The sequence below is a fragment of the Carya illinoinensis genome, chromosome 14 (genome assembly GCF_018687715.1).
Source record: "Carya illinoinensis cultivar Pawnee chromosome 14, C.illinoinensisPawnee_v1, whole genome shotgun sequence".
NCBI classification, from domain to species: domain Eukaryota; kingdom Viridiplantae; phylum Streptophyta; class Magnoliopsida; order Fagales; family Juglandaceae; genus Carya; species Carya illinoinensis.
In genome coordinates this window covers 13,146,069-13,171,782 of record NC_056765.1, presented here as the reverse complement: position 1 = coordinate 13,171,782, position 25,714 = coordinate 13,146,069, and the positions used below count along the sequence as shown (strand labels likewise).

Sequence of the window (25,714 nt, the reverse complement as noted above, 5' to 3'; positions counted from 1 at the left end):
AAAAATTTAACTTTTTTAAATTTTAAAATAAAAATAATATTCTAATAATATTTTATTCAACTTTTAACTCTCATCTCATCTTAACTCAGCTTATATCCAAAATTTCAAACCTATCCTTATTCTTTCTATTTTTTCAAAATTCCATAAAATATAATAATTCAAATCCTTTTATTATTATTCAAACATAATTTTATTATTATTAATAAAATTTTCATTTCATCTTACAATTATCACTAATTCTTTACATCAGACATGCTTTATATTTATTTTATTATATTATATCACCTAATATTCTTGGATTCAATTCAAGACATCTAATCAAATAATGGCCAACCGACCTGTCCATCACCTCCGTTGGACAAACTTTGCTAGACTTAAATAATTAGTTAATTCCCTTCCAATATCTCGCAAACTGTCATCTCATTCTTAAATATTATATTATTAATTAATAAAATAATAATATATAAGTCTAAGTAAGGCATTATCTTCTCCCTATCCTTTATCTTATCCTTCTTTAACTCCAAAACCGCACATAGTATTAGAGACGTTACCATAACATATTAGACTATCTTACAATTCATTCTTAACACTAACTTTTTTAAAATTATCCGTAAAAATCATTGGAGGAGTGTTCTAATCTCTTGTAATTGGTCAAAACGGAAGAACTACGATGACGTAAATTTTTATTTTGTTTCAAAAATATTTTTGTTTTTACTTATTGGTAGTCATAATAATCATTATACGGCAGACTGTAAGATTGATAAAATGTCATTGTCAAATAAAACCTAAATAAGAAGATTTAGATTTCACTCTTGACTTTAAGGATGACATAATTTTCCTTGTAAGATTTCTCGAGATAGAAAATCAGAAAGAGATAAATTCTCTTTTAATATACTCAATATCAAATTTAAAAGTACTTAATATAACTTACCATCTAACAAATATTTATTTTGTAGCTAGGTTAGATATAGCATTAAAAAGTAAGTCTTATTTAAAAAAAATGAAAAATTTAATTTGATTTTTACTAAAATTACTCTTTTTAAAGATTGTTATTCCATTTATGATTCCCTTAATCCAGGACATCATTTGCCCTAGGAAGCATAAAGGTGGTCATGAAAAATGGTACATATGCAACGTTTGATCTTAACATACACAATTCCTGCATACTTCTTTTGAAAAAAAAAGAAAAAAGAGAATACACGAATTGTATAATATACTTATTTTGGCGGATTAAGAACTTTTTTTTTTTAACTTTTTGGAGACAAATTAGTATTAAAATAATTAAAATTCTATATGTTTTTCCTTCATATATATTGTACTATGTGCAATAAGAGTAAATTAAATTGTTTCGAGATACAAAATATTATTAACAGGTTTATGGATTATGGGTGATTGGCATTTTTAATAATAAAAAATAGATAAAAGTTTATTTTTTTCTTTAAGAAAAAGATTATGTGACGAACGTTTGTATATTTACAAAGAAAGATGTCAAAACAATTTTGAGAAAAAATGAAGAAATCTCATGCATAGAAACGATAAAATATAACAATAAAGAAAAATCTTGAAAATGACTCCCCACCAAGAATGCAGAAAGATTACAGACTATAAGTTTTTAATTGAGAAATTATAATCACAGCCGTGAATACGCAAACGCTATACAGTCAATTTAAAAAATACGAATAAATTTTTTTGACTTCTCTTTAGAGAGAGGGTCCATAATCTCATGAATAAAAATGTATATGAACAGCCGCTACGACTCAATATACAAATAAAGAAATCATATATATAGAAAAATGAATCAAATATTGATTTATATTAGATCTAATACTAGGGTAGAACCTAAGGAGATTATGTTCTAGCTCAGTTTCCCATCCCGCCTTTTAGATTTTTCCCATCTGCAGGCTCTTTTGCTTGCACCAACATAAATACTGAGGAATTTGCCCAGCGTCCCCAATAACCCAGCTATGCTTTGCAACAGCCTCCAATGTCATTCTCATGTTTGGGTCTGCAGAATAGAATGATTTAGTTCAAATGCAGAGGCCCCAAGAGCACAACAGACCATGCACATAGACACAGCTGCTCAAAACAAGATAACAAACAGATGGGGAAATATTCCAGGGAATCCAGCACCTATAAAAGTATGGCTGGAAAATAGAGAATGTTGAGGAACATATTCCACTGACCTTTGCAAAGAAGTCCCTCGAGCAAGTTCTTCAGCCCCCGGTTCATATCATCTGGGAGAACCAAGGGGCTATTAACAATCTAGAGAAGAAAATAACCCTTAGAAATTTTTTAAATAACACAAGGACTAGGGAACGGAAATTTAGATGCAGATTTTTGCACCTTCTCATATGTATCCTGCAGTGTCTCCCCCAGAAATGGATATTGACCCAGAATCATACAATACAAAGTAACTCCCACAGCCCACGTGTCTGCGGCTTTGCCACGATAGGTTAGGCCTGTTGATTGGTGTTTTTTTTTTTTGGGGGGGGGTGGTTAAGACATGGTAAATAATGCTGTTTATTAATTCGTTTGTCAGTTAAAGCACATTTCTAGCTTGAGAGAGACTAACCAAGACAGCACTCAGGAGCAGTGAATACAGGAGTACCAGGGGAACGACAAAGCTCATCATTGTCATCCTGAAAATGAAACCGTGACAGAGAAGTTGAGAAATATTTTTTTTTTGATAAGTAAGAAGAAATATATTAGAATAGGAAAGGGCAAGGCCCAAGTACACGGGGTATACAAAGAGCCTTGCTACAGGATAAGAGCTGCGAAGAGCAGCGTAAAGTTCAGTAAAAGAAGTGCCATTCAGTACAATAGAGGATGCCCATAAGACTAAAGTATGGTAAAAGAAATCCCTAAAGCTTTCCGGAGATCGCTCCTTATTCTCAAAACAGTGACTGTTCCTCTCGGTCCATGTGCACCACATTAGGCAAAGTGGCACCATTTTCCAGAGAAGTTGAGAAATATAGTCACTGTTATTGATGTAACCAAGAACATAGATACATATGTATGTACATACACGTATAGATTATTTCCAAATAAGAGAAGTTGATCTTCAGCATTTTGCTAGATAATAAGACGATAATTCGACCATACCTCTAAAACTTCACGTGTCAGTCTTAAAATTGAATCAATCTTTCAACATATATCTTAAAAATCATATGTTACTTCATCATATTAGTTAAACAAGTGAAAGGGGTCTAAATTGATCTTATCCTTTAATAATTGATTTGTTGATTAATGACTTATTAGTCTCCAATAAAAAGGATTTCTTTATGATCCTAGAAATATTGCAGATGCCAGATGCTAAACCTATATCCACATGTATAACATAACGAAGTAAGAAAATGTTTAAGAATCAACACTGATTCTAAAGGAAGAAAGCTATTTTTTGGATAACAATACTTTTGTTACTTTTCTCACAAATGAGCACAAGCATTTCACCCAAAGTTCATAAGGAACAATGCCCTTAACACCACCATGGTACCTTCAGAACATTTATCACTTCTGTATTTATACACATACAAGATTTCTCCTGCAGAAGAGCTCAACCAGGGATGGGAGAGGGATGATATACTTTTCATAAAATTTTCTCATCTTGCATATCATCAACCAAAAAAATCAGAGAAAATTTTCATTTTCATGCCATTCAATAAGTGATCTTAAAGAAACTAAGGGCCGTTTCATTACCTCAAATACCTGGCTGACGCTGAAATCCCCTATTTTTACTGTACCATCACGAGTAACTAACAAATTATCTGGTTTAATATCACCGTGCACAATATTCTGCATTTATAAATAGCACACGATTAGATTCATCATATAATGAAAGCCAGTCCACTTCATCAAAGGGATGAAACCCATATAATAAATGTATATAATGTTTCTTGGATGCTCCAATTCCCTTTTCTGTTCTTAAGCTCTTTTCCCACTTCCCAGTTCCGCCCTCTTGTTTTTGCTGAAGTACTCCCCAGAGCAAATACTGCCATGTATTCAATTGCTCATAACTATAATCAAAGTTTCAAGAGGTCCATATTCGCCAGAATACATAGGTAAAATATAGTTTTTTTTTTTTTTCAAACTAATAAGTTTTACCATATAATTGCGTTTATATTTAAACTAATTGACAACCCATGAAGAACTGCTACAACCCCAGAAGACCCAGACCATTTTATTTTATTTTATTTTATTTTTGATAATCATAAAATTAGTAAGAATGCTTGTTCTTATAATTCAAAGAGTGATTTTCAGATTTAAAAAAATAGAGCATAACAATTAAAGATAGAAACAACTTGCTCCGGTCTACAGAACAACGAAAAAGAAAAGGGTTATAGGAATAAGAATACAAAATTTTAGAAAGAACTGGAAGATTCTGGCAGAAAATTTTTGGCATTGAAATAAATTATCCGACTCCATACCCATGTGCGCTATTAGGAGACCAAATGAAATAACAAGCACAGTTGACATATAACCCAACTCTCAAAACCAAGTTCGAAAAGCAGAATTCCGAGATCATACATGAGCATGAAGGTACATAAGCCCAGAAACTATATCCTGCAGGTACATTCTTGCTGTGGTTTCTCCCAAGCCACCTTGTGGCCCCGAACCCTCACAAACCCATTTGCCTTCCACATATTCAAGAACTGAACACAAAAAAGGAATAAAAACACAATCAAGCAAAATGCCAACCAAGCTTTTACAAAAATAAACATCACAAAATAGAGCACATTAGTTTGAAACAAAAACAGAGACATTGCAAAAAAGAAGCGGCACGATATACCCATGTAAAAGTGATCGGTGTTTGGGTCATCAATCACCTCGATGAGATTGACTATATTAGGGTGATCCAATGTTTTCATGATTAGAACCTGCAAGGAAAAATAATTTATTTTTTCTATGATAATACTAATGTGAAACATGATGAAATAGGCTTATGCATTTGATCATTCATTTACATGATGAAAAGCAAAATCAACCAATGATAAAAAAATGACAAGTGAAATATATGTTTGTGCAAGAAAATAATTCATGGTGTGGAAGATATCATATAACTAGAAGAAACATGAACTATAAGCATTCTAAGGTAAAGAATAATAGCTATGAGGATATTGATTATTCTCAAAACATGAAGAAGTAGCCGGATTTTATCACCACTGTTTGCAACAAAACTGTAATATGAGTCATATGACAGTCGTAAGGAACAACCTACAGCATCGGCCAAGAAGAAGGAAAACACTGGAGATTTTCCAATACAGAATAGAATAAATTACAAAATAAAACAAAGTGTGCAGATACCTCTCGAAGCACATCAGTCATGGCAGTCTCTGAAGGTGCAACTCGTAGCTTTAATAAATGAGATTTATGAAATGCCTGTTATTCAACAATTAAGCTCATAAAATTATGAAGTGAAACCACTATTTTGGTATGAATTTCTGAGTTATCTGCAAAATACCCAAATTGTATGTTATTCATAACACAGGAAGCATCCCAATCTAGCCTCAATCATAATTGTTCCAATATTTTTCCAAATAGGGAGAAAAATACAGCAATATTATGGACCACTAGATTAACCCAAATAAATCAAAATTAGCCAGAATACATCAATCAGTACTACCCTTTTTATAACAAGATGCAAAGTACCCCACTGAGACAAAAGAAGAAGCCGTCACTTTAAGCAGGAAAAAAATACCTTAATTGCGAAATGCTTCCTGTCTATGCTGCTTCGATATAAAACCTGTCGCAAATGGCAAGGAAAAATGCTAAAGAAGAAACTCCTTCAATCAAAGAGATGCAAACCAACTTCATCAAGATTTGTCTCACCACTTTCCCATAGCTACCAGCACCAATTTTACACTCCCGAACATACTCATTGACCATCTTATTGCCATTTTCATCCTGAAAATGCAATTTTTATCACAAAAGAAATTGATAAAAGTAAGAAGTTCCAAATTGAAGTGTGGCTAAGTCTGCATGTAAAGTTAAATGGAATATACACAAGCACATCTATGAGTCCATTCCTACATCCCTAAGCTAACCAATATCAGAATTACTTAGCTTCTCAATCTCATTTTGAACCAGATATATATATATATATAATAGAGAGAGAGAGAGAGAGAGAGAGAGAGAGAGAGAGAGAGAGAGAGAGAGAGAGAGAGAGAGAGAGAGAGAGAGAGAGAGAGAGAGAGAGAGAGAGAGAGAGAGAGAGCTTCTATCGTACATGGAAGTGACAATTGATGCCATGAGAAGAAAAATATTAAAAGCCTTCAATATACTGCTAAAAGATTCTTATTTAAAACCCTTTTTTTATAAGTATTCTAGATGATACACAGTTACACATATGAATCTTTAAGAACTCTCACTTCAATGAAAGCACATAGCCCATACGTAATAAGCACATTAACAATATCACTGCTGATTCTAATAACTTCCATCTCTATATGAAAATCTATCATCATCTCGAAGCATGCACACTTGTATGATTTCTTGATAAGTAATAGGTTAAAGATTTTCATCATTCAAATAAGACTAAAATTTATACCTCTAATCGAACAACTTTATTGGTTTCCTGGACAGGATATTGCCTGCAAATCATTCCTTTCTCTTCTCGGAGCCTTAAAATCTCTTCAGAGCATTTTGGGGGACTGTGCAACTCGGCATCATCTCCTTGAGGGGTATCAGTAACATCACCATTGTATGAACAGTCGCCATCATCTTCCATTTCTTCATCCAACAACAACTCCAGGGAATGGTGCTTATTGAAGCCATAAGTTGGGCTCAGTTGTCGTTTGTGCCTTGTACTAGAACCAAAACCAAAACCAAAGCCAAAGCAACCGCAGCATCCTATGATTCTCGCAACAATCTTACTCAACATGAGAAACTTGAATCAGAGTTATTTTAATTATCAGCAACGGAAGAAAAAAATTTATTCCAACACCTGTAAAAAAATGCCTACCATAAGGTTAACAAATCTCAAATTCCCTAACCCAATAAAAACCTTGGGCTAAATTTTTTGATCTTGAAATAGTTTTCACAGCAAAAAATATTGTTAAATTAAGCAACACTGACTTGGATCTAGCGTAAGTTTCTTCCCGTTAAAATAATAGACAAGCCTATATCAGATGACCATACATTATGCCACTTAGAAGAAAGAAAGCAGACCTGATTAACAGGAGGAGAGGGCTTCAAGCCCAAATCGGCTTGGCTATTCTAACGGATGCCATTCAGCCAAATGAAAGAAACGGCTCAAATTGTTGAATCCTTTTTTATTTAGAGGCAGCATCTTGACATTCCAGATTATAACAACGAATGCAGGCTCAGGCCAAACCACCCTCCATCCACAACACTTTTGACCTTTATCCGTAATCCCATTATCAAAAAAAGAAAATAGAATCAGAAATCCAAACTAAAATTAAAATAATTTAAAATAATAAAACTACCGACAGTAGACTAATAAAATAACGCGTCAAGCTAAATAGCAGTGGAAAAAACAAAAAAGAAACTTGCTGAGTATCAAACCCAAACGCTCTGAATACAATTATTAACATGTTCAACAGTACATTATCAAAAATCTTAAACCCTACCCTCTCTTCGGCGTCAAAAAAAGAACCGTGTTGATGGATGTTGATCAATTTGAAAACCCTATACTCCAAACTTGCCAAAGACAAATTTTTCGACCCAAGGAACGACTTTCTGGAATAAATCTTAAATGGAGCACGGTTCCCCCAAACGTATCAAGGAGGTTAGTTTGGGGGAGAGGTCAGGAATTTCGGATAACAATTGGGTATATTCTGCATAGAAGGTGACAAAAATAGGAAATCCAGAAGCGCGTCCGAAGAAGCAGCAGCAATTGGGAAGGTTTGTCAGGTGCTAAGAGTGGGTTGCACACCAACTTCGTCTGCATCCGAAAACCGATCCGTCATGAACGACAAATAAGTACTTTTCATATATTGTTCCGTGTCTGCATCACGGATTCACAACTCCAGATGAAAAGAGTCCAGAAAATTTGATGTGAAATATGATGGTACTTTGTAATATTTGTATTAGTCAGGTGCTTTGGGTTAGCTCCCTGGTATAGGTACCATCCTTTTAGCTCTACTGACTGTCGCACTTTAGTAGAAGGCACTCCTGAATATTAATCCCTCGTGCTTTGGGTTAGCTCCCTGGGATATGGGTGATTCTGTTCATGAAAGTTTCATTCTATCACTTTTTTTCGTGAAGAAAAATATTAAATATATTTAAAAAAAAATTTACAGAATTTTTTTTATACGTTAATTATTGATATGTTAAAAATTATAAAATTATAAATTTTATATTTAAAATTTTTAAAAATATTAATAAAATAAAATTATAAATAAAAGTGTAATAAATATACCACTACTCTTTCGTGAAAGGTTTTATCAATTCCTGACACACCAAAGGTCTGCAACTCTGCATCACTAGAGGATTTGACGCCACTCTCGTCTCTCGCTCTATAAATAGAAAGTCACGCCCAGACTCCCAGTATACAGTTTGAGATCGATGTGTTGACTACTTTGATTAGAAAATCTTCTATTTATTTTTACTTCTCTGCAGCATTTTCAGTGGATTAATTAAAGTTAAAACATACTTTATTTTTAATGAATATACGATGAATTTAATTTTTAATTATTTTATTTACATAAGTTTTTATATTAAATTATTCATTTTCTTTTTAAATAATAATAAAATTATAATAATTTAATATATTATTTAATATATTTATTTTTATCATATTTTACTATTTTATTAATTATATGTTAATTAGTAATCATATTCTAATTCAATTATTGGTTAAAAAAATCATATTTTTAATGGTTATTTAATATTAATAACCACAAACATCTAATTAAATTCATCTAAAATTCAATATAAATGTCAAAGAATAAATTCAATATAATGCTAATAACCATTGTCAACATTAATTACCGTAGAAAAGTAAAAGAAATCGGATAATTTTTTGAAAAAATGTTGAGGGAAGAGAGTGATTGTTACAAAAAACAATAAATTAAATATTTGATCATTGAATAGTTTACATTAAATTTGACTTTATTTTTACAAATACTGTAACTAAAAGCTGAAGTTTTTGACTTTGCATAATCCATTACAATAAAATTTTGCTCCGTAATAGCTAAATGAGACTTTTTTTTTTTTTTCCCATATGCATATTCCATTAAGAGTGCTCTTATTTCACTTGGCATCTTTTTCTATAAATGTCTATTTTTTTTTTCTAAGCAAGTGAGTAAATTTTATTAAAAAAAGTAAAGATGATACATGAGAATGGGGTGGGGTTTCCCAACAAACATTCCAGATTAATAACAACAGTGCAAAGAAATAGATAAAAAAAAAGTGAGTTTTAGTGATCAATTTCTTGGTTTTCACCCAAGTCCTACCAAGATGATGCCGTTTTAAAAGACGGTAATAAGACATTCACAAAAAGTTGCGAACAGCTCTGTTAGAAGCGGTGAGAGTGGTGTGTGCACTGTTGTTTATTGTCTTGAGATGATTTTTGGAGAGATTAGCAGTCCTATCTTTGAGATCACCATTTAGGGAAAGCAAAAACATAGTAAAAAACATGGTATCGGGTGGACTGATCTACGACTAGTGATCATCTGCGTTCCTGTGCACTTGTGATGGCGCGAGGCAGCCACGCGCCAGTGGGAAGGAGGAGGGGTGGCCTAGATCTGGAAGATCTTGGCGAGACGAATCTACTGGTAAAACGCATGTAGCCGTCGGAGGTTTCGGAGCATGAAGGCCACGCGCGGAAACAAGCCACACATGAGGATAATGCGCTGAGCATTTTGGTGTGGTTCCGCACCGTCCCAGTAGATCGGCGGCTGCAGGAAGGAGTGGTACGACGCTTGTAGCCGTATGGTGGTCGGAGAGCAGCAGATCTGACCAAAACTGAACTGTTGCAGGAGGAGGGGAAAAACATTACATTAAAAGTGTATACACAGTGCAGAAATAGAAAAGAGAAGGATAGGAAGGTGAAAGCCACAGCTCCACCCTCATCTCAGCTATCATTGAAATGGAGTTTTCTAGAGAAAATGAAGAGAATCTCATTCTAAAGGAAAGGTAGCTCAACTTAGCCCTATAAATGGCTATCTTATTATATATAACATTTTTTCATTCAATTATAAAAGTCTATTTTAATTTATTTTCTACATGGCATTAGAGACTGAAGTTCCCTATGGACTCTGTGTAATTCTTCCAGCATTTTTTCTTGGCAAGCTTGTCGTCGCTCGGTGTTTTCCAACCTTCAACATAGCTAGTTTTAAAATCAAATTTCAAAATCAAGTTTGTAAGGTACAGATCGTCTTATCTGTGAAAGACCCAGTCCTATCTGGCTCAAGAAGCATCGCCGTATCCCACCACAAGATCTAGCTATATTTTCTTTTTCATATTTTTATCAACTTCACTTAATAGGAAATTTTCTGCCAAGCTAAAAAAGCTGAAGACTGTTGTTATCTGACAATGCACGTGCCACGCATTTATTTACTCTACTGTCTACGTGCCAGAAATATTCCCCACTCGCAAGGCAATAGTGTGTGACACATGTCACCTTCATAATGTGCCCAGTAGCTGTAGATCCACGTCAGCCACAGTTGTTGCATTAGAGCCATGTCATTTGTTGACTGTTGAGGTTGTTGCATTAGTGCCATGTCATCTGTTGATTGTTGACTTTTACTGTGGTGCTTTCTACTTGGTTTTTAGCATTGGTTTCATATTTTTAGTTTGTTTTTGCATTGGACTTCTTGCAATGACCAAAGGTTCTTTTAATCTTGATAATATTGTTTGTCCGGTTGATCCTATTTTGAATGGGCCTAACTACAATATGTTGGCTCAACATATGGAAGTTTTTTCACGAAGACTACGATTGTGAGATTATGTATTTGGAAAAATTTCTCCACCTAAGCCTAAAGATAGTGAGACTGAAGATGATTTTACTTCACGTCTTGAGGGTTGGGATGTTATGCATTGTAAGATACTTTCTTAATTTGTCAACACTTCAATTCTTTCTATTTATGGCCTGATTCCAAAGTTTGAGAATGCAAAAGTTGCCTAGTACTTTCTGGCACATTGATACAACTGCACTCATGACGCTCCTTGGAATTCCAACTTCCAACTGCACTCATGACGATTCTTGATGCAAGCTTTCATCTAGCCGCCCACCTTCACAGTTGCCTTCCAAGTCAGTTTTCTATGAGTATTGCAAAAAGACTAGCCACTCCATCAATAAATGCTGTAAGCTACAATACAAAAAACAATGGACTTCCACTCATTAGGTTGCTGCGGTTGCTTCATCTGCATATAAGTCTACTCTTAAGACTCCATCTTACCCTCTAGCTCTCACAGTAGTTGATGTTGAGGCACCAACTCATCAAGTTTTGTCTTGATTCTCTACTACACTGTTTGTCACCTTAGGAAAGTCTTCTTGGTTCATTTACCATGTATGTTGTAACCATATGAATTCTAACCCTGCCTTGTTTTTCCAGAAAACTACCATTTCTCCTAATCCTGTCATTTGTGCTGCTAATGTTTCTCACATGCCTGTCACTCATATTGGATCTATTTCACCCTCATGCTTATTTGCTGATGATGCATACTTAGTTTCAAAACTATCCTTAAATCTTCTTTCCATCGATTAGTTTTGGGAATTAGGCTTGAGATTAATTTTTGACAATGATGGTATTGTTGTGTAGGATCATCAGATGGGTTAGACTTGCGAGACAGGCTATAAAATTGGACGTCTTTTTGAGCTTACGCCTCTACAAATCCTAGCTCACACAAAGATTTTTCATTGGGGGTCTTTCCCCCTTCCTTACTGGGGGGTCTCGTTATTTCATTATCTTTGTAGATGATTATTTTCATTATACTTGAATATATCTTTTGCAATATCGATATGAACTTACAAATATTTATCAAACATTTCACAACATGATCTAAACTCAATTTTCTTGTTCCACCAAAATATTCTGTCTAGACAATGCCATAGAGTTTAATGAAAAATCTTTTTTTAACTTTTTATCCTAATATGAGACCCTTTTTCCAATGCTCCTATCCCTATGCTTCTTAGCAGAATGGATGTGCAGAAACAACACATATACACATCTTAGACACTGTATGTACTCTTCTTGTCTCTCCCTCTATTCCTAAAAGATTTTGAGGTAAATTTGCTCTCACTGTTGTGTACACTATCAATCAGATTTTCTTACAAACTAGTCACAACAAAACACATTTTGAGCTTTTCTATGGTAAAATCTCCGATTACTCTTTACTCCATGTTTTTGGGTGTGCTTGTTTTGTTACTTTGCCTACACATGAACACAACAAACTTGAACCATGCTCTAGGTTATGTTGTTTTATTGGTTAGACATTTCACAAAAAAGCTATCGTTGTTATGATCCCATAACTAGACATCTTCATGCTTCTTGTCATGTGATGTTCTTAGAACATATAATAATGTTTACCAGTCTTTCTCATTTATCTTCTTCACCTTCGCAGTATTCCCCTATTTTCACTAATATTTCTATCAATTCAACCCTTGACTTCATTGAAGTGCATTCTAGCTCCAATTGCATAATCTCTCTATGGCCCCTCTTGATACTCCTGATGAGACTGATGATTCTCCAACTGCATCATATGTCCTAGAATCTTCCCAAGTATTTGATCCTAGTCACTCTAGTTGGGTAAGAGTACCTCCTATAGATCTCCAAGATTATCATTGTTTTTATGCTCTTGTTGTTCTTCATGAACCTTGCACACTTATTATAAAGCTAGTTCTGATCCTCTTTGGAAAAAAGCTGTGTATGATGAATTAGATGCACTCACTAGAACTCATACTTGGGACCTATTAGATTTGCCTCTTGGAAAATCAGTTGGATGCAAGTGAGTATACAGAACATGTAGATGGATAAGTGGAGCGATACAAGGTTTGCATTGTTGCCAAAGGTTTCGCCCAAGAATACTATATTGACTATGAGGAACTTTTGCACATGTTGCATGACTTACTTTTATTAGATTTGCTTGCAGTTATTATAGTTTGTCAATGATAGCTATTTCATATGGATGTCCAAATTTATTTTTGAATGATGATTTTGTTGAAGAAGTATATATGCAACCTTCACCTGGATATCAACATCCTCCTCACAAAGGCTACCATCTACTTTGTGCTCTTTATGGTCTTAAGCCTGTACATCATGCATGGTTTGCTAAATTCAGTTTTGTGGTCGCTCAATAAGGTTTTGTTCCCAATGCATATAACTCTACAATGTTTTTGCGAACCACTAATATAGGTATTATTATCATCATTCTATATGTTGACGTTATGATTTTCACTGAGAATGACATTTATGGGATACAAAGTTTTCAAACATTTCCAAGTCAGAATTTTGAAATGAAAGACTTAGACAAACTCAACTACTTTATTGGATTTGAAGTTACTTCTGGCATAGACAGTTATTACCTCTATCAATCTAATTATGCTTTTAATTTGCTTTCCCAAGGTGATTTGATTGACAACAAGACTGTTAACACTCCTCTTGAGATCAATGTCAAGCTTCTTGCCACCAATGGTGAATCTATTTCTGATGCTACTCTCTATAGGCAGCTAATCAGTGGTTTTACTTATCTTATTATCACGTGACCAATATTTCTTATGAGGTATATTTGGTTAGCCAATTTATGAGTACTCCTTAATGAAACCACTATGCTGTCGTTCTTTGTACCTTGCATTACATCAGGGGAATTCTATTTCATGGACTTCATTTTCCTTACACTCATCTCTTAGTCTTGGTTTGGATAATCAGATGAGATACAAACTGTCTCATTTGAGTTGGTCCGGCTGGTTTGTCTATGTAAACAAACGATACGTTTGAAGTTTTGTTCATTCATCTCTCAAATTTCAACACTGTGCATTGATGCTACAGTAATGCCTACAGTACTTCTATAGTAACACCTATACTGTACCCTTTCAACACTAGGAGATTTGGAATAGATATAATTATATATTACAATAATAAATTTTATTTTTATACATAATTACAATAAAAATATTTCAATTTTCCTAATATATAGCATTGAAGGTGGCTGCAGCCTGCAGTTGGGGTTTTATTTTAAAACTTGAAACTAATAAATTGGGAAAAAAATAAGTACCACGTTTTTAAGATATAAATTTATCTATTAGAATTTTTTATTTATTGTAATATATAAATTTATAATTAGAAAAATATATTTCAAATTTCATAAAATATAGTATAATAAATAGGTCATAATTAGAATAATTTTGTTTAACAAAGAAATGCTTTCATATTTGGAAATATTGAAATAATTATAGCCAACTACAAAAATATATTTTGAGAAAGTCAAAATATTTATGGGTTTTTAAATTAATAATATACATTACTTATTTTTAATATATTCATAATATTTTCTGCCCAATAATTAAAAATATTTTTCAATAATTGGTGGGACCCACCACTCTATCAAATTTCCAAAACTTAAAACCATTTCATCTCATCTCATTATCCAAACATATATATATTTTTTTACAAACCATTTCATCTCACCTGAATTGTGTAACCAAACGAGGCATTAAGCTTCAGGCTTATTTTGATGCTACTGACTGGGCTGGAGATCCCACTAATCATTGATCTACCACCAATTATTACTTTTTACCAGGGACTTCTTTGATTTCTTGGTGTAGTAAGAAGTAGGTTGTTATTGCTCGTTCTAGTACAGAATCTGAGTATCTTGCTCTTGCTAACATTACGTCTGTGCTTTTATGGTTACATTAGCTTTTGGTAGATATGGGTGCCCGACTTGTTCTCCTATTTATTGTGACAACCAAAGTGCCATATGGATTGTTCATAATGATGTTTTCCATGAGTATACCAAACATATTGAAATTGATTATCACTTCATTAGACATCATCTTCAGGAAGGCACCTTGCTTCTTTGCTCCATTTCCTTTGAAGATTAACTAATTGATATTTTCACGAAATCTCATTCACCTAGTCAACTTCATATCTTGTTTCCAAATTCAAGTTAGTTCCAACATCTAGAATTTGAGGGGGATATTGATATATACTACTTTGATTAGGAGATTTAGTATTTATATTCCTTCTTATTTCACTTAGCCTCTTTTCCTATAAATAGGTACACTTACTATATATATATATATATAACATTCATTCATTTAATTATAGAGGTCTATTTTTATTCATTTTCTACATGGACAACATCTTTCTCTCTTGGCCTCTTTTTTGTGCTTTTCCTTCAAAGATCACTTATAGTCTATCACTATCATCTCAGCTGTTCCTTTTTTGTCTTTCTATCTATTTTTTTGTTTCTTTTTTCTTTTTTTTTACTTTAGTTTGACCTTTGGATTAGCTGACATTTGCAACACATTTTGGTAGAAAACATGTCCCATCAAAGCAATATCCTCACAGAGCTCTAACATACCAAACAACTTTTATGTTTCCTTTTGTTTTTTGTTTTTTGTTTTTTTGCCTTAGGCCTCGTATGGATGGTAAGATGGCTCCATCTCATCTCATTACATTTCAACTCAACATCCAAATATCATAATCTTCTTGTTCTATCCTCATTTCTTAATCTTCTTACCATCCCCCCATGTCTTATTAGTCCTTCTCTCAAAATCTCTTTTAGCTTCCCACACACTCCTCCATATAAATGATGGAGAACTTCCCACTTTTGCTGAAAATGAAATTTTCCCTTAAACACTTTTGTATTTGTAAATCTCATTACAAGTGATTTAGGTTCATTCAACAACTTCCAACTATGTTTACCTAATGTTTGCTAAATTAAAATCGTCAATGTGATAAACCCCAACCCACCACTATTTTTATCCTCCCCCAATCTGATATGTAACTTTCAATGGAATGCCCTGTTTGTTATTGGACTTCCCCCACCAAATTTTTGCTAACATATTAGACATCTCCTGGGACAATCTATTGGCATTTTGTGAACATTCATCATATATATAACATCACCCGCAAATCTGCTTTAAAACACAATTTCTTATTCTGCCTTAGACCATAAAATTCTTTTGCCATCCATTAATTTTCCTCCACAGCCTATCTTTAATATTTCTGAATGTGTTCTACTTAGATTTACCTAGAAAATAATTAACCCATTGTGATTGACTCCATGCACACTACAACAACAAAGGTTCCACATGCACCAGGATCTTTCTGTGTCATTGTCATAGTTATTGCTAACAAAACTCCTAAAAAATAATTCATGTAAATTCCCTATATACGTCACTATCCATGACAACATATAATGTTTGACATTCCCCTAGAGTTCATATGTAACTTAACAATAATTAGAACGAAAATCCTACCATAGAAATATTGGTTTCTATATACATGTTTCTGGTATTAATATTAGATTCTAGAAAACATATCATGGCATATTTCATTATGCAGTCTTTTTTATTTCTTACGAATAGCTGTTTCCTAAATATATGCTAATGTGTGTATAATTAGGAACAATTGTACAGATGAGTTAAAGAAGTTGAAGTTTTCCATGCAAGCATCTTCAAATTATATTGGTAGGGGCCCCTTTTGAGGTAATTACTGTTGACATAAAAGCCATGATTGTTTATATTGCCTAGTTAAACTGTTTATATTTGATCCTACAGTAGGCATTTGTTTGAAAAATTGTGCTATGCTCTTCTTGGCCACGCCTAGTTCTTGTAGCGTATGGCTTCTTTTACACATATACGTTACTTTTATGTAAAGACTTAATTTTAAAACGTAGTTTTCTTAATTTCTGGAAAGGTGTATACCGAGAACTAATAAGGTCTTACTTTGTATAACTAAGTTGTAATACACAAGGGGAACACATAATGCAACAATGAGTCATAATTTTTATCGAATATTGATAACTTTTGTTGTAATTGTGGTGCAATTCAAGTTAATACATTCTGTAGTGGCATTATGGTGTGTAAATCTGTTCATGAAGATTTGTTTTAGAGTTTGCATCATGGATGTTTCAGTTTATAAGGTTTTCAAGTATGGTTTCAGGCATAATTCTCATATAGTGAAATGTGCAAGTTAGAAATTTCAAATGCATTTTGGGTTTTCTAAAATTGGTTCTGTGATACTCATATCTTAATTCCAGCACTATTTAGAGTATAATTACTTAATAGTTTGTGAGTCAAGGTAACTTCTGTGGGTCAAAATGCAACTTTTCAAACATGTATGCTGTATTGTAATTTCTAGAAATTGAAGTATATGAGTATATTGTTGTTTTTAGAAGTTTAGTAGCGGATGATGAGTAACAAAAGAAGTGTATTAAGGCTTCCTAACCTTGTTGTACACTTGCATGTCATATTATAGACTAACATGGGTTTAGAGTCATGATTAACTATCTTCGATCAAGCATGGATATCTGTCATGCTTGATTGAAGGAGGAAGGCATTTCCTAATAATCTAATACTTGTGACAATTTAGTTTCCATACCCAAAGTATATGTGTCTTGTTTATGTTTATATTTAAACCAATTGTTCCTGCCAATAACATGTATTACTTTCACATCATGTAATCTCAAAGTTTAGTTGAGATTAAATTTTTACAATGTTAAATGAACTTCCTTTATGAACCATATATCCACACTCAAAATCATTCCCCCTTCCACATTGAGCATGAGGTCGACATAAAAGCACCTGATGCCATGAAATGATGCCATGAAAGGATGATCATTCAAAAACACTAATAATGGTCAAAGCTGTAAAGCAATACAAAATATATATGGTTATTAGAGAAAAACCCTCCCCCCACTATCACATCACGCTTTGGTAACTCCTCCAAAATTAAAGCTGTTGTCCAGATGACTAACATAAGAAGGGGGTGAATTGAGTTATATTTAAAAAATTAACAATTATAAATTAAATACACAATATAAAATATAAATAAAATATAAAGCAACAATAAATATAAAGAGTAAGGGTAAGAGAGAAGTAAACTCAGTATATTAACGAAGTTCAACCCCACTACCCAATTCATCACCTCAAGCTACCCTTTGAGGATCTCCAAATTTACTATTCAATCTCGTTCAGGTGGAGATAAAAACATGGTATACATTTGAACAATACCGCCACAAAGAATCCATGTAGAACACCATCTACACTCGCAATCACCTTACACATAGTGATTCAACTATTCCCTATGTAGAACACTTTTTACACGCACAAGGATTATACACACCTTTTTACTGATACAAGAGTTAATAGTGGGTAGGTTATCAGAAAACACTTTTCAATGGGTGAAATAAGAATAATACAACGCAAACTATATATCTTTCAAAATGAACAAGGTTTAAGGTTCAATGCTTAGAGAAAAGAGAATGAAAGTTTTGAATGAATGTTAATTGCTCTTAGTGTTGTAAATTTGAAACTCTCAAATGATCTATTTATAGGCATATGAGACTTCATATTCAAATTTAAAAAGATTCACATGTCAAAAACAACATCATTCACTTTTCAAAAAATTCAAATAAAAGTTTATTCATTTTCATTTGTCAAAAACAACATTATTCACTTTTTAAAAATTTCAAACCTAATCTTTTTACTTTTCGCATATGAAAAAATGAATATACTTTACTTCTCAAAATTTTCAAACAAAATCATCTACCTTTTGTATAAATCAAAAAGAGCATCAATCATTTTTGAAAATATTCAAATAAAGCATGCACATATGAAAGATGATAATCAATTATCTTTAATATTTTCAAAATTTTCAAACAAAATCATCTATCTTTTGCATAAGTTAAAAAAAAGTATCAATCACTTTTGAAAATATTCAAATAAAGCATACACATGTGAAAGATGACAATCAATTATCTTTCAAAATTTTCAAAATATTTTGCCTATGTGGAAAATGTATTTTAATGCTTTATGATAAAATATTAATTTTGAGCCTTAATTCTAATTTCAAATTTTTAAGAGATTTACAACATTACTCTATGACTTTAATGTGAATTTGTTCCCTTCTTGCTCATGCTTGATTCCTTGATGTGCTTGACTCCATTGTATAGACGATTTGAGTTTGAGACTCATTTATTCTTTAAATTCATTTGTTTTCATCAAAATCAATGTGTAGATATATAATTATACAAAACTTAAAACCTTGGTTCAACAATTTCCCCCTTTTTGATAATGACAAATACTTGGTAGAACCTGAAACTTGTATTAATATTTAACCTTCATCTGAGAATGTGCGTTTGTTTTTTAAACAAAAGTATAAATATACTTCCAAGCATATATAACAAGTTTAGCAATTTTAACAATGTTAATGTTCTAGTATAAAACTTCTCTCCCTTTTGGTATCATTAAAAATGATCCACAGCAAGTAAATGGACTGAAAAAATTGGTGTGTTAGTAGAAACTGTAGATAGTTAAAAAATTAGAGCTGTTCGTGACCCGATAAGTGTGGCTGGAGATTTTAAAAATCGCCTGATATTGTTGAAAAAATGATCATTTTCATCCATTGGATACCAAAAAGAAATCACATTACTCATTGAATTGGATGATGGCTTGTCTTGTTCTTTATGCTATCTCTATAAAATGAGTCTTAAAGTTTATCTAATCCACATCAAATATTCTTCTCATCTCTATAACTCATCTACATTCTTTCAACATTCTTACTTTATACTTTCAATTCTTTTCTTAATGGCTCATTCTTCTAACATTCATTTGGATTCATCCATGAGATATTCTACACCTTAACCTCTTGTCCTTTCTGCAGCTGCCATTGGTGCCATGTTGCAGCAAGAAAATAATAATTTGACTAATAATTCAGACTCCGATGTTATCTACAACTTGGTGAGACTCGGGACTCGCTACTCATCCTCTATTGCTACTTTTTTCCAGCGGCTACAAGTTAGAAATCATGAGATTGAAAAGCTTAAAGAATAAATTGTTTACTTTAGTGAATTGTTCAAGAGTCTCATACAAGGGAATGAATCATTCGGCAGAAGAATAAACAGTTGAAATCTCTATTAGATTCTTGATTCCACTTGCCAGTTCCCATGGAGATGGATGACATGATATTGTATGAAGAGAATGAGTATATCAAATATGAGGCTAAGAACCTCAAGTTTACGTAAAAGTATTTATAAAAATTCTCTCTATTTTTATTGATTTTGATCTATATTTTAAGAGATATTTATAGCATGCATCATATATATTTCTCTTCTAATCATACATAATCTATCTTCTGGCAAAAGTTTTGTAAAAATATTTGCTAACTGATCGTGTTTGTTTGTTAACTCTAATACTATATCGTCTTTCTGCACATGATCTTGAAGAAAATGATATCTTATTTCAATATGCTTAGTTTTAGGATGTTATATTGGGTTCTTTAAAAGATTTATAGCACTTGTATTATCATATTTGATTGGAATGTGATTATACATGAGTTTAAAATTTTCAAGTTGTTGTTTCATGTAAAGAACTTGAGTACAAAAACTACCCGCATTAATATATTTTGCCTCAGCAGTAGATAATGTAACATAATTTTACTTTTTACTAAACTAGGAAACTAGTGCATAACCTAAGAAATGACATGCTCCACTAGTGTTTTTTTGATCAATTTTGCAACCAGCATAATCTGCATCTGTGTAGCTGATTAGATCGAAAGATGTGTGCTTAAGGTATCATAACCCTAAGTCAATTATACCTCTAAGATATCTTAAAATGTGCTTAACTGCAATCAAATAAGATTCTTTTGGGGATGATTGAAAGCGTGCACATAAGCACACACTGAACATAATATCTGGTCTACTGGCTGTCAAAATATAATAAGCTACCAATCATACCTCGATATACCTTCGAGTCAACTGGTTTACCGATTTCATCTTTATCAAGTTTAGTAGATGAGCTCATTGATGTTCTAATTTCTTTAGCATATTCCATCCCAAACTTCTTAAGTAATTTGTTAATATAGTTTGACTGATTGATGAATGTTCTATTTTTTACTTGCTTAATTTGCAATCCGAGAAAAAATGTAAGTTTTCCCATTATGCTCGTTTCAAAATTTTCCTGCATAGTCTTAGTAAAAACTTGGCACATATTTTCATTAATAGTACCGAATATTATATTATCAACATAAATCTGAATAAAAAGAATATCATCATTTTCGTGTTTAATGAAAAGAGTTGTGTCGATTTTTCCTCTTGAAAAACTTTTTTCAATCAAGAAACCACTGAGCCTCTCGTACCAAACTCTAGGAGCTTGTTTGAACTCATATAGTGCTTTTGTGAGTTTGAAAACATGATTTGGAGAAATATGATTTTCAAAACCTAGAGGTTGCTCAACATATACATATTCATTTATAAAAATATTTAAGAAAGCATTTTTAACATCCATTTGAAAAAGATTGAAATCTTTATAACAAGTATATGCAAGTAGAATTCGAATAGCTTGTAATCTTGCTACTGGTGCATATGCCTCATCATAATCGATTAATTCTTCTTGATTGAAACCTTGGACTACAAGTCGAACCTTATTTCTAGTAATGACTCCAGACTCATCTTTCTTGTTTCCAAAAACCCATTTTGTTCCAATAATAGTATGATTTTTGGGTCTAGGAACAAGTGTCCAAATATCATTTCTTTTAAATTGATTCAGCTCTTCTTGCATAGCTAAAATCTAATATTCATCAAGAAATACTTCATCAATATTTTTAGGTTTAATCTGAGATAGAAAGCAGTATGATTGTAAATATTTCTAAAAGATGACCGAGTACTTACACCTCGTGAAGGTTCTCCTAGAATTTGTTCTATTGGATGATTTTTCACAAATTTTCACTGTTTGGTTGCATCTTGTATTAAATTTTGATGATCTTTCTGGATATATCCATGTTGGACTTCCTCTATTGTGTTCTCTTTGTTGAGATTAAGATTTTCCGTATTATTTATACCTCCTGTTTCTTCATCGACGGATTTCTTGGAGAGTAGAGAATTAGATTCATTCACTTTTCAAAAATTTCAAATCTAATTTTTTTACTTTTTGCATATGACAAAAGGAGTATACTTTACTTTTCAAAATTTTCAAATAAAATCATCTACTTTTTGCATAAGTTAAAAAGAGTATCAATCACTTTTGAAAATAGTCAAATAAAGCATGCATATGTGAAATATGATAATCAGTCATCTTTAATATTTTCAAAATTTTCAAATAAAATTATCTACTTTTTGCATAAGTGAAAAAGAGCATCAATCACTTTTAAAAATATTCAAATAAAGCATGCACATGTGAAAGATGACAATCAATCATCTTTCAAAATGTTCAAATTTAATTTTCAAAATATTCATGTATATGTGAAAAATGTATTTTAATGCTTTATGATAAAATATTAATTTTGAGCCTTAATTATAATTTCAAAATTTTAAGAGATTTACAATATTATTTTATGACTTTAATGTGAACTTGTTCCCTTCTTCCTCATGCTTGGTTCCTTGATGTGCTTGACTTTATTGTATAGATGATTTGAGTTTGAGACTCATTTATTCTTTAAATTCATTTATTATCATCATCCAAATCAACGTGTAGATATATAATTACACGAATCTTGAAATCTTGGATTCAACAAAAGCTTAGTCTGATGTTATGGTTACCTGCTGACATTATAAATTCATGATCAAGGCGGGGAAAATGCGTCCATGGAAACGTTTATTTAAAAATTAGATCTACAAGAGTCATTAAACAACACATCATTAAACATGCATCTAGGTCGAGAAATTGGTCCTTCCTTTTCACAACCTCCCTATTTTCGCCCAAGTACTGTGTTCACAAGTGCAGTTCATATAAGCATTACGCAATTCTAATACAAGACTTATCATAAGCAATAACAGGAAGGACCACATCTGGTCCCTTCTCCATCTAAACTGACTCACTAAGTAGAGACATAACAAACTTTGCAACAACATGAGTAGCTTTGTTTCCTTCCCTTCGAAGGAATGAAAGTTTCCAAGTTGGATGCCAAGTCATAATATGCCTTCTGTCTTCAATTATTTGGCCTGACCATGCCATGTCTGAGATATATGCATTGACAGCATCCACAACAACCTTAGCATTACTTTCATATTCCACAGATTTTAGTCGCAATTCATGACACAAAGTTACAGCCCTTAATAATGCATAGCACTCAGCTAAGTATGTAGAGGAAACACAGGATCTAGGAGCGGCTAGCACCACTTGTACATCACCACCTGAGGAATCTCTAATGACTATATCAATGCCTATATCTGCTGTAACTTATCAAATCCAGCATCTAAATTCACTTTCATCCAACCTAGAGCAGGAGCCTTCCATACCAGTCTTGCAGACCTGGCAGCAGGACTAGTAGTAGAACTTACAGCAGAGCTTGATATAACATTCTCATCCAGTATAATTGCAGCAGAGCTTGCAGTTTTCAGCATTTCTAGATTAGAAACAATTAAATTTCACACCAGTAATGGGCTGATGAACTAGTTATCAAAGATGAATTGATTCCTTCTAGTCCAGAGTCTGTAACAGATTTCAGATATCAAGTCCAAATTGTCACTATCTAACCTGTCAAGAAAATCAAACCACAAACTTGCAAAATCAGCATAACTCCCACTCCATTTCTTGACAGGACTTTCTCCATCCCCCCACACATCTCCTGCTACTGGACATTGTCACAGTGCATGTAAAACAGTCTCTTCCTTCAGATTACATAGAGGACACTGAGAAGAATCTATAATCTATTTCTTAACAAGGTTTACTGTGGTGGGTAATAGATCATTCAAAACTTTCCACATAAACTGTTTCATCTTGCCAGTAACTCCAAGTTTCTAGATTTTATGCCACTGAAACTGATCTTGTTTTGCATCAGAAGACTCTCCATCTCACGGTTGGCTTTTTAATACCTAAATCAGGAAAATAGGCACTCTTAACAGAGAAAACACCCTTGTTAGATAATCCCCAAATACGTTTGTCCTCTACATTTCTTGAACTGATAGGAATACTACAAATTAGTCTTGCTTCATCTTGATTAAACACATCACCAATCAACTCCTTCTTCCATATCTGTTTCTCTTCATCTATGAGAATAGAAACCGTGGCCTCAGAGCCAATCCTATTAGGCACAGTCTGGACTTGAGAAGTAGAAGGACTTGGTAGCCATTTATCTTTCCAAACCTTAATACTTTTCCCATTTCCCACTCTCCAAACCATACCTCTCTTAACTAGGTCCAAAAATGACCATAGGCCACTCCAAATTTGGGAAGGATAAACCCCCAATTTAGCATCAACAAGCTGACCATCCTTAAAGTATTTTAGCTTTATAAATTCGAGCCACTAATGACGAAGGGTCCTTAATAATCCTACAAACCAGTTTAGCAAGCATAGCTCTATTAAAACAATGGAGGTCATGAAAACCTAACCCACCATTAGATTTAGAATCCCCAAGTCTGGTCCAGCTTCTCCAATGAATTCCTGTTCCTTCTTTCTTGTGATTCCACCAAAATTTAGCAAGCATAGATTCAATCTCCTTTAACAATTTCCCTGGAAGTCTAAAAACACTCATTGCTTGCAAAACACTTTTAATTAAGGTCTCCTTGCTGCAGATAGAAAAGAAGTCTTCCAACTATGTATCCTCCTCCAAAATTTCTCATTTAAGCACCTAATGGTATTATATTTTGACCTTCCCACCATAGTAGGAAGACCCAAATATTTGTTGTAATTGTCACAAGGAACACCATGAGCATGTTGAATGATGAAATCCTTAGCTGCAGCACCAGTATTGCAATGATCAGGTACTTTTTCTTAGGATCCTAGAATACAAGTGTATCTATGTATTTGTTATTTGTTTGTATTTCTCAATCTATAAAGTTGGTCCTATTTACTATGAAGTGTGTATTTAGTTTTTTCGTGTTTTCAATCATTTGATGACTCTGGATTAGTAACCTTTTTTTTTTTTTCGTATCCCTACTGATGCTCAAGGGACTTAAGTTATTTGAATTATGCTATCCTCCTGTCAAGTAATTCTAGTTCTTGTGAGGCATATTTTAGTCATCCAAATTTAAATATGATTTACTAAGATTTTGCCCCCGTTTGGCACATTTTACTTCTTGCAGTTTATAAAAAAGATGGGAAAAGAAGGAACTCTTAATTTATAGCAAACTCTCTGATCTCATTTTGCTATTAAGAGTCCTAGTTGTTGCTCTCTTCCCCTCCCTCCCTCCCCCCCCCCCCTTTCATATTTCCTGCAACTTCCAAGGGAACAAAATGCTAGTTTTTTTTTTCTTCCTTTTGCTTTTTCCTCAATTTTCTGAGGGAGCAAAATGGAATACTTAGTTTAAAGAAAATACTTCATTTAGGACAATCATCTAAAAGCTTTTGTGACCTCTTCTCTATCATCCATTCCTGTTTCATGCACTATGAATGCAGCAATATTACATAAGAATTTAGCTTGGAACATATTAGAGTTCAAACTGAAACACACAGAGAACTTTTTGGCAGCAGATGGAAGATTTAGATTGAATTACATAGGAATTTAGCTTGGTGCTAGTCGACCTGAATGCCTAATGTTATGGGCTATAGTACAAACCTGATCGATTTACAATTGTTAGAATTCATCCAATCCCGATGGAATTACATTGTTAGAATGCATCCAATCCTGATGGATTTTTGGATACTAATATC

At 33.0% G+C, this 25,714-nt stretch overlaps 1 protein-coding gene across 4 annotated transcripts; it reads right to left on the bottom strand.

Annotated features, from left to right (window-relative positions):
• Positions 1–1,583: 1,583 nt before the first annotated feature.
• Positions 1,584–8,165, bottom strand: LOC122295155 (serine/threonine-protein kinase GRIK2-like). 4 transcript variants are annotated; one of them, XM_043104223.1, is made up of 13 exons: positions 7,587–8,162; positions 7,165–7,356; positions 6,545–6,940; positions 5,827–5,901; positions 5,696–5,740; positions 5,302–5,376; positions 4,787–4,874; positions 4,525–4,649; positions 3,697–3,792; positions 2,573–2,639; positions 2,344–2,459; positions 2,184–2,262; positions 1,584–2,005 (listed from the first exon to the last, which is right to left on the bottom strand). In XM_043104223.1, exons 3-13 carry the CDS (start codon positions 6,875–6,877, stop codon positions 1,881–1,883), a joined length of 1,224 nt encoding a protein of 407 aa, XP_042960157.1. In that variant the 5' UTR covers positions 6,878–6,940; positions 7,165–7,356; positions 7,587–8,162; the 3' UTR covers positions 1,584–1,880. The 4 variants fall into 4 exon arrangements, with proteins under 4 accessions (XP_042960157.1, XP_042960159.1, XP_042960158.1 ...); XM_043104225.1 differs by having other exon boundaries at positions 6,545–6,846; XM_043104224.1 differs by having other exon boundaries at positions 6,545–6,865; positions 7,587–8,161.
• Positions 8,166–25,714: the final 17,549 nt, after the last annotated feature.